Source organism: Lissotriton vulgaris, unplaced genomic scaffold (assembly GCF_964263255.1).
Source record: "Lissotriton vulgaris unplaced genomic scaffold, aLisVul1.2 SCAFFOLD_2692, whole genome shotgun sequence".
Taxonomy (NCBI): Eukaryota; Metazoa; Chordata; class Amphibia; order Caudata; family Salamandridae; genus Lissotriton; species Lissotriton vulgaris.
The window spans coordinates 177,625-191,916 of record NW_028250559.1 but is presented as its reverse complement, the minus strand read 5'-3'; the positions used below and the strand labels follow the sequence as shown (position 1 = coordinate 191,916).

Below are 14,292 nucleotides of genomic sequence, written 5' to 3'. Positions count from 1 at the left end.
AAATTGTGTTATCGCCCTTAGCATGGGGTTTAGATTCTCCTCTGGCTTCCATACATAGTGTTATGTCATCCACATACATTGAGACTATTAGTACTCTATCTGTGAAACCCAATCCTCTAGTTACATGGTGCTGGCGCATTCTGGCTGCTAGTGGCTCCATAGCCACAGCGAAGGGAAAAGGGGACAGCCTTGCCTGATGCCTCTGGATACTGGAAAGCGGGCGGAGATTAGCTCATTAGCTTTCAACCTGGAGATGGGGTTAGTGTAAACTAATTGTATTAATTTAACACATTTCGTACTAAAGCCCATTCTGGAAAGGATGGTGAATAAGAATGTCCATTCAAGTGAGTCGAATGCCATTGTGGCATCCAGAAAGGCAGCAAGTGCCGGTAGGTGAGGATCTAAGTGATGTAGTGTGGCAAAGAAGGTGTGCAAGTTATGTGCTGTGGAGCTGCCAGGAATTAACCCTGACTGATCCAGTCTAGTGCTGAGTGGGAGGAGAGGTTGAATCCTGTTGACGAGCAGTTTGGCGAGTATTTCAGTATCTGTGTTTGAGGGACTATGGGCGGTATGAGTCTCGTAGGTTAGCAGGCTTGTCTGGTTTTAGAAAAAATATTATCACAGCTTCACGCATGGAAGGGTCTGGGGACTATTCTTAATTAACCACAAGGAGATGGGACTCCAGTGTGGCTGTGTACATTTTGTAAAAGGAGATGGTCAGCCTGTCCAGTCCAGGAGCTTTGTCGCCTGGCATACTTAGTATAGTTTGGATTATGCCTTCGGATGTAAAGGGTTCATCAAGGTAGGAGCTGTGTGCGTTGTCTAGCCATACCAGTTTGATTGAATCTAGGTATTCAAGCAGCTCTGCGCTCGATCCGCCTCCAGTGAAGGTATAAAGTGTTGTGTAGAAGTCTGCTAGGAGGTAACGTGTGGCAGGTTTTCCCCTGACTGGGTTGGAATTCTCATCTAATAGCTTGACAATGTATAATGATGCATGTGGGTTTCTGAGTACTGAGGGCAGGGTTCTGCCAGGGCAATTCCCCCTCACTTTAATGTCTAGCTCAGGCGTGTTTGCCTAGAAAGCAAGTTTCTCTGTGGGCTTCTTCCTCATAGTCAGGGTAGCTAAGTATGCAGGTTCGATATCACAATGGTACGTGAGTTCTGTGCAGCGCATATCTTGTTCTAACCGTGCCAAGGTTTGTCTGATTTTAGTACCCCCGACTGTTTAGCTATGCAAGCTCCTCTGATTACAACCTTTAAGGCCTCCCAAAGGACCATACTAATCCCTCATTAAGTGAGAATAATTGTAGTGTCTCACTACAGATCTCCTCCCTGAACACAGTGTGCTGTAAAGAGTTTTGGGGTAAATGGCAACTATATTCCCTGGGGGCTGTCTGAGGTATTGTCCATCTAAGAAGGGCAGGTGCGTGGTCCGATAATGTCAGTCCCATGTGTCGGGTATCTGTAATTTTAGATCACCACATCTCCCGGATATCAGCCAGAAGTCCAGGCATTTTAATGCGACGAAATGCAAGTGCCTTCAATTGTCTCAGGGTACCAATTTCACCAAATGCCCATTAGCCCTTGTTCCCAGAGTATGGACGTTAAATTCTGGCACGCCCATAGGTACAGGCTACTGCAGCGCCCGATCGGCTCAGTGTGTCATTCAAGATGGAGTTAAAGTCCCCGCCCCCCCCACCCCCGCCCCCCCCCCCAATATTAAGGTGTCTCATTCCATTAAGATAATTTTTGATCAGACTGTCGCAGAAACATAGGTAATCCATGTTAGGCCCAGATATTGCCGCCGGAGGGATGTTAGTTGTGCCTAGTGTGCTGCTTATGACGTATATGCCCTCTGGGTCCATAGCAGTGCAGGATGTGGTCCAGCCTAGGCCGTGACGTATCAATATAGCTACTTCTCTAGCTTGATTAGAATAAACAGACATGTGCACCTCCCCGCAGTGTCTTTTCTGTGGTTTGAAGTCTGTGTTCTGGAGATCTTGTACTTACAAGAAGCAGATATCTATCCTATGCCTGAATAGATGAGTGGATGTTGAGTTTTTTTTTGCTCATTGAGCCCTCTGATGATCCAGGTGAGGAATGTAAAGTAAGTCATGTGTACCGCTGGTGTTCAAGCACGTTACGGGTATGCCCCGGTTTGTCGTTTAGCCTGTGTAGCTTGTAAGTGTCTAAAGGTAATTTGTTGTCAAAATGCTTTGATGCGTAGGATGAGTATGTGCTTGCTTGTACAATGCTCTTCCAGGGCTGTGTGCCCCCCTCCAAGCCGCACCAACTGTAATGTGTCCGCACCCTCCCCACCCCCTCACAACAATCCCCCAATTAAGTTGTGATATATGTCCCACCTACCCAACCGACCACCCAACCAGCAAGTAACTCAAAACCTAACTTAACAATGGGAGTTTTCCCTTGGGGCTTAAGTCGCCGGCTTACTGCCCTGCCAGGACAGTGGGATGGCAGAGCTTTGCTTGCACAGAAGGCAAAACGGAGCGTGATGTTTAAAATAGCTTAAGCACAGGCAATAGGAACTTTTTATCTGTGTCCTCATTATTATATGGACTGTGCAGGCCCTTAGGGCATATCTGTGCTGACATTCCATACTGCAAATAGACAAAAATGAGCTTTCTCGCTCTTGTCTGGGTCTATTCCAGCGCTCTGAGTAGGCCTGAGGATTTTTCGACGGCTGATGTGTTTAGCATATTTAAGGGCTGACTTTGCATCCATGAAGAAGTGATTGTCCATCAAAAGTCACATTCAATTTGTCCTGGTAGAGCAGGTCGTATGAGATTTCAGCCTGCTGAAGGTTGTTTGGTAGGAACAAAGTCCTGGTGGGCCGCCTGTACCAGAGGGGTGGAGTCGGGATAGAACAAGATGTTGTTGCCTTGATGGTTTATGGTTCTGCGCTCTCTGGCTAGACGCAAGACAGTGTTGCGATCCCCATAGTTGAGTATACGTGCATTGTGTCTCAGTGCAGTACCCACTGGTGATTGGGAACTCGGTGAGCTATGCATGGGCTCTACAATGAACAAGGGGGAGAGTTCTGTGCTGAATAGGTCGCACAATAGGGTCTCCATGTAGGGTTCCATCTTGGGGATCGCCGTTGTTACGTGTATTCCTGTAATCTGGAGGAGGTTGCGCCTAGATCGAGCCTCTAAGCCCTTGTTCTTTGCTTTGATCATGTTGGGTATCTTTTCCATTGTCTTTGGATACTACCTGGTACTTGTGCATATCAGTGGTGCGATTATGATTTTTTTTTTTTTCCAGTAGTACCAGTCTGGTTTCATGCGAGTCTATTTGCTTTTTAACCATGTCTAGTCTGGAGGTTAGGGCATCCAGTTTCGTATCAATTGTCCTAAGGCTAGACCTGACCTAGAGTAGAATTGCACGGAGGTCCTCCGACTGCCCCGCACCAGCTTCTTTGGTGCCGGTGTCTGTGTCAGAGTGTGGGCCTGCTTTTGTGAGGCGGGTGATCTGCTTGTTTTCGAATGGCAGCTTTGATGGCTTGGTGTAGTTTTTTCCCATTTTGTGAAGTTGTAATGTTCCGATAGCTCCGCCAGTGTACTGTGCAGAGTGTTTACAGTATGGATAGATCTCTGCAGGGGCGGTGCCGCTGCTAACCTAGGCTGTTTTGCACTGCACTCTTCTCAGATTTGGCTTGGCCCTACAGTTCTGCCAGGAATTAACTCTTTCAATCCAGTATCGCTGAGCCTCAAGAGTTCTCATGTGCTATCATTTTGTTCCATAATGCTTTGCCGTCTCCTCCGCTTAGGTCCCACCCCCGTTTGCGAGGAGAGCGTATCAATGCAGGCACAAGGGCCGATGCCCAGACACCACCGCCCGCTCTTGTGCAGGAGCTACGCCCAGGCCCCAGACAAATGCCTGAACCTGGTGAGCATGACGGGAATCTCGCTCGCCGGCCTGCCCGGCACCGCCTGGTCGTGGCCCTGCAGAGGCCCAGTCCCCAGTGTGGCAGCAAGCAGCATATAGCATACCCCCGTTCGGCACCCAGGCCCAGCCGCCAACCACCAGTTGGCGACACTGGTCATGCAGTTGTGGAAGTTGGTTCTCTTGGTGGTGGTCATTCTTGTGAGAGCAGGAGGATGAGCGGAGTGTCACCTGTGTTGGAGAGGATGAGGCCATGGGTTCTGACTATGTTGGCTAGGGGCATCATTTAAGTGTTGAACAGGGTGAGGCTGAGTGATGACCCTTGAGGGTCACCGCAGATTGTGCTCTTGAGTTCCAAGTTGAAGAGTGGTAGGGGTATTCTCAGGGTTCGACCTATGAGGAATGATGTGATCAGTTTGAGGATGTCTCTTTGGATACCGATGTAGTGGAGTGTCTTGATCAGTGTGTGGTGGGATATGGTGGCTAACGCGTAGTAGTAGTAGTAGAACTTGTTTTTTTCCCTTGAAAATCACAAAAGTGTACATATATAAAAAAGCATACTGTCCAATCCACCATATAAAAGATGAAAACTAATAAATACAGTCGGCGTCGGGGGCAATCTATAAAAATAAAAAGTCATTCCATTGAAAATTGATTAAAAGAGTATCATCTGATAAATAAGATGGCAAAAGCAGGGATCATCTGCCATTAGTAACCCCAGATAAAAAAACTAGTCCGATAAAAACAGATGGTAGGCGAGTTTAACATCTGCTGAAAAGGGTAAGCTGGCCTAATTTGATTAAAATTCAAGGGTAAAAGGAGTTGGTGGATATATTTTAAAATGCAGGTAGTCAAATCCATCATTTGTTTTGTTTGCATATGTCACCCTAAGTGGGAAGGGTATGCCCAGACGTGGGTCCTGTGATCACTACACCACTGGATTCAAGCTAGCCGGGGTGATGCCCTGAAACCGGTCCCAGGATGCTTGTTTTGGTCCAGGGAGGACCTGGCTTGGCAGTTTGGGCTAGACTGTTACCACAAGGTACAGGGTCAAGACTGATTTGAATATGGCTGGGCCCAAACTGGGGTGGTGTGGTGAGCAAAATAATTAACCAGATCCTTGTGACTGGGGGTAAATGTTTGCATTGTCCAGCATTCCATCCATCAATTGTTTCTTTTGCAGTAGTCAAATCTAGGGCATAACATACCAATGTGACGAATCCGGGTGAGTGATCTTGTCACAAAGGCAAGGTGGGAGATCTGAGACTTTGCACCAGGATCATTTCAGTAGCAAAGCTGATGAAACGTTACATCTAAAATAAGTCAAGGGCCTTCGATAATTAGACCTCTCCAAGGACAAGTAAGGCTCTATTCCAGGCATGGTTTTAAGCATAATGAAATACTGCATATTTTAAGCACCGCAGCCTCCCGTTCCACAGCCGCATTATTATAGAATGCCTGATTCAGCCCTGGAATATACTCGTTCACAATGCCTTGTGGGTTAGTAAGGAATTTTGGACAACCCAATGTTATAGACGTGCGCCTGATGTAAGCTAGCCACGGAATGCTGAACATCCCGTTCAAAGCCAGATGGTCGTGAATGATTAGCCTGTTAAGAGACCGATCCACCTTTAGCCAAACTGACCACCACAATGGCGGGCGCAGGGCGATCAGTCAGTAATGTACACAGATCCCACTTCCTCGTGAATCCTCTCAGGAGGAGTGCACGCTTGTACTTTTAGAAGACCTCTCAGAAAAACATGTTCTGCAACCTGAGGCTGAGAGCAAGACACATAGCCCCAAATTTCACAGTGGCAACTTTCCTTTTAAGGCACCTGGCCTTAAAAACTCTGTGCATTGCCTCTACATTAGTCTGACCCATACAACTTGCCAAAAGGCCGATCCCATTAATTGCAGCTCGTAACCTCCGTGTTCTTCTTCCAACAGTGGTTGCCAAGTGAATCTTAAGTCCAAGAGGATCCCTAGGTACAGAAAAAGCACCGCCCTAGAAATAGGGTGGCCATTGACCACATAACGTTTGGATCTGGTGTTTCTCGGCCCACCACCATAATATGAGGCTTAAGGTGGGGAGATCAAGCTCACCCATGTAAGTGAGAAAGATCTACCGTGCGGGACATAAGGACTACATCGTCCGCATATGAAAGGACCAGCAAATAATCCCCGCCTACCATAGAGACATCCACACCTTGGTACTGCCAGGCTGCATCTAGCGCATTGAGCTGCAGTTCCCTCCCTCCCACCCCCACCTCACCTCGCATGGTCAAGGGAGGTTCTGATGTCCTTGTTGGCAGTGATCAAGGTGATCTTGGTGCTATGGTTGGCCCGGAACTGTGTCCAGCAGGTTTTATATCTCCAGGTATTCAGTGAGTTGACGTTTGATGGCCGCTTGAGGACTTTGGCATGGGAGATGGAGATTGGGTGGTAGTTTTTGAGTTTGGTGGGGGTCACTGGAGGGTTTCTTTAGGGGTCTGACCTGTGTTCCAATCCGTTTGGGAAGGAGGCCAATGTGATGAATGTGAGGATGGTGGTGAGTTTGATGCAGATTTCCTTGCTCCACTGGTTAAAGTGGTGGGGGCAGAGGTAGGTGGGCTCCAGTGACTGGAATTCATTGTGGTTGTGGCGAGCTGCTCCCAAGTGGTGAGCGGGTGGTTGTGGGTGCTGTCTGTCGGTGTGAGGAGGTTGTAGAGTCAGTGGGTTGGGGTTCAAAGTTCCTGCAGGTGGTTGATATCATCTTGTGGAAACTGCCCACCAGGGTGCTGCCAAGTTCCTGGGAAAGAGATTGTGTTCTCGGTAGCTGATAAGCATGGCAACTCAGATGCTGCAGAAGTTCTTGCTGTGGTTGGTGCTTGATGCAATGCTGTCTGCCAGGGCACATCTTTTCCTGTTTTTTAGGTGTTGGTGGTATGCGTTAAGTCTATTTTGAAGGTGTCTCGATCTGTGGGATCTCTGCTGGTGGGCTATTTTCTTTGTAGCCTGTTGCGCTTTATTGTCCTGAGTAATGATGTATACCAGCTGGCTTGTTTGGATCTGATTATCTTGGCTGGCTGGCTGGCTGACTGGCTTGATGGAGATGACTGTCTGTGCAGTTAGTGATCCAGGTGGAGAAACTGTGGACGGCCTGTTAAGGGTTGGTTGGTTTGCAGAGTCGGCCCGTGTGGTGTAGAGTCCGTCAGTCCATTGGGTCTTGGTTACTTTGTTACAGTTGCCAGAGGAGGAGCTGGGGTAGTGCATGGTTGCCTTGCAATGGTAAAGTGGGTGATGGCCTGGTTGGTCCTAGTGAGTCCGGTGACATGACTGTATCGGACACTGTCGCGGGCAGTGTAGATCCGGTTGAGTGTCCTGTGCAGGGCCGGCGACTCTGGTTATGATGTGAACATTTGTGTAATTTATTTTCCCTCTTTCTATACAAAACTAGATAAGTTAGCAGCAGAATACCCACTTGTGGCACTCGAACAATGAGATAGCAGCACGTAGTCATGTGATGACGCACCTTGGTCATGTCACTCAGGAACACTGGGAATTTAAGACCAGGAAAATATCCCATGCTAAGGTGCAGGAAAATGAGGTACCAAATTGTTTCAAGGTTAGGAAGAGACCTTTGATGTAAGTGGGGCATAAGGGGAGACTATGATGTGTCCTCTAACTTGGAGAACCTAGATTTTAACACTCTTATGGAAGTTCTTTTTACCTAGGCATTAACAAGTTTGACTACAAGTACCTCTTGCCTCCTTACCCTCATGGAGCTCTAAATAGACTGCTACGTAAGGGGAATGAGCAAAAATCACACTTTATATACACAATGAGTGCAGCACATACAATATCTTTGAAATCTCAAGGATAATACTCGCACAAGGTAAATAAGCCTTGTGCATGCAGAGTATGTGCACTTTTTTTAAGTAATTTTAATGGACTTTCCCTTTGTACTGCTTACACACTGATCTTGCATGATGTGAAATAATCGCAGGTATCACTTGAAGACCTGTATGAAGAAATGGAAAGATATATGTAATTATGTTGTGCTTGATTAATGATCTGTTGCTTCCAACAGAGACATGCAAACCAAACCTGGAGATCCAAAGTGTTATGTATGACATATGAGTATGGAAGTTTCACAATTGAATGTAAACTAACCAGGTACTAACAGGATCCTTGTGAGGTCCTGACTACTAGCCAGGTGAGGCATTGGTGGGATGGCTGAAACATGTTGGCCCAATGATATACAGGATACTAATTTCCTTTGTGCATCCCCACCTGGTTTTACCTCCATCATGGTGCTCTTTGAAAATAAAATGAACCCTTTGGGCACCCTAGACTATTTAAATATAGGATCGACCCAATAACCAAAGAGCTCCCTTGGTTACCAAGGTTAAGCCTGTCTAGATACACCAAGTATCTGGACATGGACTATGTGTTGAAGCACGGCACCTGGAATCACAGTGGGTGAGAGTGCTTTTAACACCTTGGGTTCCCTCTTGTTTTTGCATGATCCATTTGAAATAAATGTAGTCATCTGGTCACCTACTGGAGATCTGTAGAGTGATGGGTACTCAAATATGCGTTTGTAAGGGCTGGGAGATGTTATACAAGTAGTGTGTGAAAGCTGGTCAGTGCCACTAATGAACGCTTCTGATGGTGGTGCTTTTTATTGGGATGCACTACTTTAACCCTATCTTTTTATCCTTAGATCACCATAGCTGATTTCTTAATGTACGATGTTCTTGATCAGAATCAGATGTTGGATCCCACATGCCTCGATTCCTTCTCCAACCTAAAGTCATTTTTGCAGCAATTTGAGGTAACTCTTGAAGGAGTATTTGGGTACAGGAACTCTACTTTACTGGTTTGAGCTCTTAAGTGACTTGCTTCTTTCCAAGTTAGCATGTCTGCACTGTCTGGTTGCCCATCTGGCCTCCGGTCATTCTGTTTTACTACTTATTAAGTAGTTTAACACCAATAATGGTTTCATGGCTCTGAAATGAGGGGCGATGGAGCATGATAATTTTGGGGAACAGCAAAATAATCCTTCTGTAGTCCTTGCAACAAATTGGCGAAGTACTGTAGTGAGCCTGGATGGTCTTTTGCAGTAGTCTAGCACAGATTTAGTTACCTGGGCAGAAACAATACTTCACCTTGAAAGGATCTTTTATATTTATGAACACCTAATATCTCTGCCATAGTGAGACTTGGAACACATATGCATCTGCAACACCAAACCTCTTAATCGCCTACCCCAAATGTAATTTGTTTAACAAATTTTTAAGCATAGGATTGCGGCTGTTGTGTACTACAAGCTAGAGAAGTGTCAAGCCATTTTTGCTGCAAAATCTTTACGCATTTACTAGTGCTATGCTCACTAAGCTGACAAGGTACTTCACCATTCCAGGCACAGTATTACACTTTTGGTTTTGTAAAATACCACCCAGGTCCACCTGATAAAATATAAAAGGTGTTCCTAATGTTTTAGTCTCATTAAATCATGTTGAAGATTGCTTTTTCCAGACAAAGGTGCAACCAGTGTATATTAAATCAAAACACTCTCAAACATACACATGCAATAGACCGAGGATTTTAAAAGAAATACCTCTTTTTGCATGATCAACCCCAAAGTTTTGGACTGATGCTATTGTTTTTTTGACTATGTGCACTGAGGTCTTCTAACCAGACCTCGGTGCCTGTGCTTTTTCCCCTTAAAAGTACTTTTGATTAGCTACATCAAATTAGCAGAAGTTAATTTTAATTATAGGCCCCTCATACATGGTACCAGGGGTTCCCATGGTCTGGAAGTTAAAATGTCACAGCAGGGCTGCAGCACATATTGTGCCACCCTGGATGCGACAACGTAAAAACTTACCTCCCAGCATGTCATTGTAGACGGGCAGAGCACTTCAACTGCTAAACTCATCTTTGACATCTAAACAAAAGGCAAAACCCTAACATCCCTTCTTAATACATGTAAGTCCCCTCTATAGAACGCTTATCGAGTCTTACAACTTGGTGCTGTATATGAAAAAAGTAGGATACGCGTTTTTGTATGTTCTAACATTAAAAACCCCAAATTGTAATTTTACTGTGGACAAGCTAGTAGCCTCATTGGAGAGTACAGGGTTACATACTGACAATTCTCAGCTGTGCTAACATCTGAATGGGACTACTAAAGTCAGGCATTCATTTGAAACCTTGAAATACCAAGCCAAATTTAATGTAACTAGTGAGTAAAAGTAACTTTTAGAAAGTTATTACTCTGTTTGCGTTTCCCTGTAGACCCACAACAATACCTGCTGCAAGTTAGCCTTCTGCTCTTCTGGGAAGAGGTGTGAATGACTACCAGGAGTAAGAACAATAGAGGCCTGCCTTTGGAAGAGTGGTCACCTCTCCTTGGCATTAAACTACACAAGGTGTTGGCCAAAAAGGCGAGCTTATAAGGGAAAGCTGCCTTTGAATGGCAAATGATGAAAACACACAAGGGCTGCTCTTTTTTTGAATTGGATGGCTTGGCATCGGGGACAGAAAGGGGAGACCAGTTGCTAAACTGTTTTTCCATGGGCATGTAGCCACCCAGGTAGCCGCACCGCTTGTATAGGTTGCTCAGCTTCACACATCGAGAGTGGTTTTGCCATCTTGGCAGTGGTCAGAATAGTGCCCTCTGGAATAACCAGATGCCACACTTCTCAGGAAACTGTCCTCTGGTGGGAAAGATCCTACTAGATCATTGACTAGCCACATCCCAGGGGCAGTTTCTGGGCATACATTTGGCATGCATTTAGCATCCAGGGGACCTAGTCCTCATCTGAACTGGAGAAGGAACCAAGGAAGGACTGCCTTGCTGTTCCCTGGACCTAGCTATAGAGGCTGCAACAACCCTGGACTGCACCTGCTCGTTCTTGGGCTAGCTAGCAAAGAAGACTGCGCCTGTGGTGCGTGGCTCGTGGAAAAGTCACTCCAGAGTCCCGGATGTAAAAGGGGAACTCTAGAGTCTGTTCGCCAGACTTCCTGTTCTAGGCACCAGTGCCACAAAAGCTGAAGTAGCCCATCCTGGCCAGTCAATAGATAAAAATATGTGACCACCGATGTGCAACATGGACGACGAAGTCCCAATGCTCAAAATTTGCATCAAAGTCTGCTAGACCTGGGAATGTGACTTCCGTGCAGTTCAATCTCCTAAAATGGACACTTGCCTTCACCAAATGGACCCGCTGGTTTTGCTATTACATGAGAACAGTAGTCCAGTGGCAACTAGACGTTTGCTGGGCGAAAGAGTACATTGAAGGACATTAACCCCTGTGGCCAAAGTTGCCCCACCTGCACCAAGGAATCGCTCCAGGAAGACCCCCGTTGACTGTGCAGCATTCTTAGCATCTTAAAGCATGTTAAGCATCCTGTATCCCTTGCATCAGAGCACTCCATTGAAGTCTATGGTGGTTCACCAATAGCACCTGGAACTGAACTTGTGAATGCATTGGTACCAAGATAACTGTCCTGCGACTCCTTCCCTTCTTGTCCCCCATGACTTTCCCCCTGCTAGATTTGGTCGCTCAACGAGGGAAGGAGTAGCCAAACTCAACTCTTTAAAGTTGTACAAGGTTTCTCCACTGAAATTTGTTCGTTTTTATGTCTAAAAAGTCATACAAATCTATTTTATAAATTGTTGTTTGATTTCCTTGATGTTGCTTTACTTTCTTCAGTTTAGATATTTCTAAATGTTTAGCCTCTGTTCCTTTGTTTAAGCCTGACTTCTCAAACCCACAGCTACTGAGGGTTGAGCAAAGGTTTTTAACAAACCAGCCTAATAGGATCCAAGTTGGTTTCATAAGTGTATTCCACGGTGAGGTTGCATAACCACACCAAGCAATAGCCCATAATTCCTCACAAAATCCCCAAAAAACAATGGCACATCATTGGACTAGCGAGCTTTTTCCAACTTTGACTATTGTGGATTTGCAAGTCTGCCACACTCTGGTTGGCTAATGTCACAGAAGAACTTTGTTTGGGCCACCATTACCCAAGACGGTTCAATGAGCATTCTTGTACGAAATGCAGCGATCCAAAAACCTACATTTCGTTGTTCCTTGTGAAATGGGGGCTTCACCACAATGACAGCCTCCAAACCAATGTGCAGAGCTTTACCATTATCGGGACCACTAAGAATATGTGGCAAGGGTATCCAGATTATGCAGCAAGATTATCTAAATCGTGCAACAAAAAAGGCAAATAAAGTGGCAAGTTCTCTGCCAGTGTTATTTTCGTTCAAGGTAGAATTTTTTTGGGTGCAATCTGGAAATTAGTAAAATTGTTACAAATCTCTTTATACATAATTGCCTGGTGAAGGCTGCAGCTACACATTGCAAATGTATTGGTCCTCCTCATTGTCCATTGTATTCATGAACGGTACATGTAGAACACTGATTTGAATTAAAATGTTTGTTTTGTTTAGATGGAAAACTGCTTTTTCCAGCGAACACTCTCTACCACCCCCAAAATATGCAAGGAACATAAAAAATACACAATTGATAACATATGTAATATGGTCCCATGTCCTTCATCCTGGCCTTTTGGTGACATTTAGAAACTACTCTGCCTTCGACCTCCAGGGTCATGATTTCACCAGAAGCCTCTATGGCAATATTGTTCAACAATAGTTAGCCATTATGTACTCTCTCTTTCTCAAACAAACACATTTGTATGAAAAATACTATTTTAAAATACAGAAATTCACTAGTTCTAGTTATCTAAAGGAATTCTAATTGCCATGCAATGGTCCTTAATTATTTGATTTCAGATGCCATCTGTGATCTATCATAGGACATGTCTTGAGTGATAGAATATGTAAGGTCACAAGCCGTGCATGGCAAGTGCACAATTTATATTTACTTCAACTACAACCGTTGAAATTCAGTAGTGTTTTTTTTTTCTTTTGTTCAAATGGGTATTTGAACTGACTTTTTCACCTAGATATTAAGTCACTTTTTTTCCCCCCAGGGAATTGCTAGTTTTTTTTGTGGATGTAAATTAGGGTATTTATAGGTCTATTTTTAGCATTGCTTTAACCGTAGGTTTTTTTTCTGTGAATTTCAACTTTAAAAAAACGTAATTGCCATACCTAGCTATCCCAACTCCCTGCTGCTCATGGCCTTTCGCCCTGAGAGGAGTGGGGGTTGGGCGCAAGGCTGGGTGTGACAAATTCCCTCCACATGGTCTCCAGCCACACTTGTCATGTGGTTGGGTGCAAGGCCTGGCCACACTCTATGGCCAACACCGCACAGCTGGCCATTGTTTAATTGCTGGCCAGCCCATCGCGGTTGCATCTGACCCCACGGACACCAACCCAACCTTTTTTGGTACTTCTGGTCCCACTGTCCTAGTGTAATATTCTTGCGGTGTTGAGAATGAATTTTATTTTACTTTCACCCCTGGAAAGCTTCCTCTTGGGACCCTCCCAGAAGGGCCAAAGAGTTGGGTACCCCTACCTGCCCCCTTATGTTTTATTTTAAGTTTCAGGACACAATGACCCAGTCCTCAGTCTGAAAATGGCAGTTGCAGCATTCTCCTCATGTTGTGAACAGCCAATTAAATTGTGGGTTTTGAGCATGTTACTCCGCTGTACCAGGAAGGTACCTCGCCGTAAAATATCTATACATATTGAACCATAAATTCTCAAACAACTGAACAGATTATGCCAAATCATAAAAAAGCTCACTTTCTGGATCAAGATATATAATATACATGTAATGTAATGGACAAAGGAAGAGGTGGTGGTCGATGGAAAAGAGTATGTAAGGTGTGCAGACTTTCATTTTGTTAAGCTTTATTCCACCTGAGGCTATCTTTATCACCAAGATCACTTTTCTTATTTTCCAAACAGGCCTTGGAAAAGATTGATGCATACATGAAATCGAGCCGCTTTATGAAAAAGCCACTCAATAACCGAATGGCCAAATGGGGCAATGAGAAGTAATCCAGCTTCACCAGATGGCAGAAGATGAGACTGGGACCCTCGCATAACGGCAAAATGTAGCCCATTTTAGAAACCAATAAATCTTACAGCAAAATGGTGCATGGTTCTCTTTCTGCGTCAAGTGTCTCTCACTGGGAGTTCGGTCAGTTTTGGGGGGAATGAGGGGAGTGGCAAATGTGTCCATAAACTGTGTTTCTAAGGACATTGCATCCCAGGGCTTAACTCCATGCACACTGCCCCCCTGCTGGCTAAACCATCTCACTTAATGGGCATCTGTTTCCGGAGACAAGGTGCTAAGATGCCACCATTTGAGACATTTGAAGATAAAGGTACCTAACATGTGACGTTTACAAAGAAGTGGGCCCTGCTCTTTTTAAGCAGATGCATACTTTGCATCTGTACAAGACTGAAGTATG

The 14,292-nt window shown here is 45.1% G+C and overlaps 1 protein-coding gene across 1 annotated transcript in view; it reads left to right on the top strand.

Annotated features, from left to right (window-relative positions):
* The window catches only part of LOC147663243 (glutathione S-transferase Mu 2-like), a 90,903-nt gene extending 76,930 nt beyond the window's left edge, over positions 1-13,973 (top strand). The window contains exons 7-8 of the mRNA XM_086950599.1: positions 8,609-8,719; positions 13,784-13,973. Of these exons, the coding sequence (XP_086806725.1) occupies positions 8,609-8,719; positions 13,784-13,876 (204 nt within the window). The 3' untranslated portion in view covers positions 13,877-13,973. The remainder of the gene's footprint in view (positions 1-8,608; positions 8,720-13,783) is intronic.
* Positions 13,974-14,292: the final 319 nt, after the last annotated feature.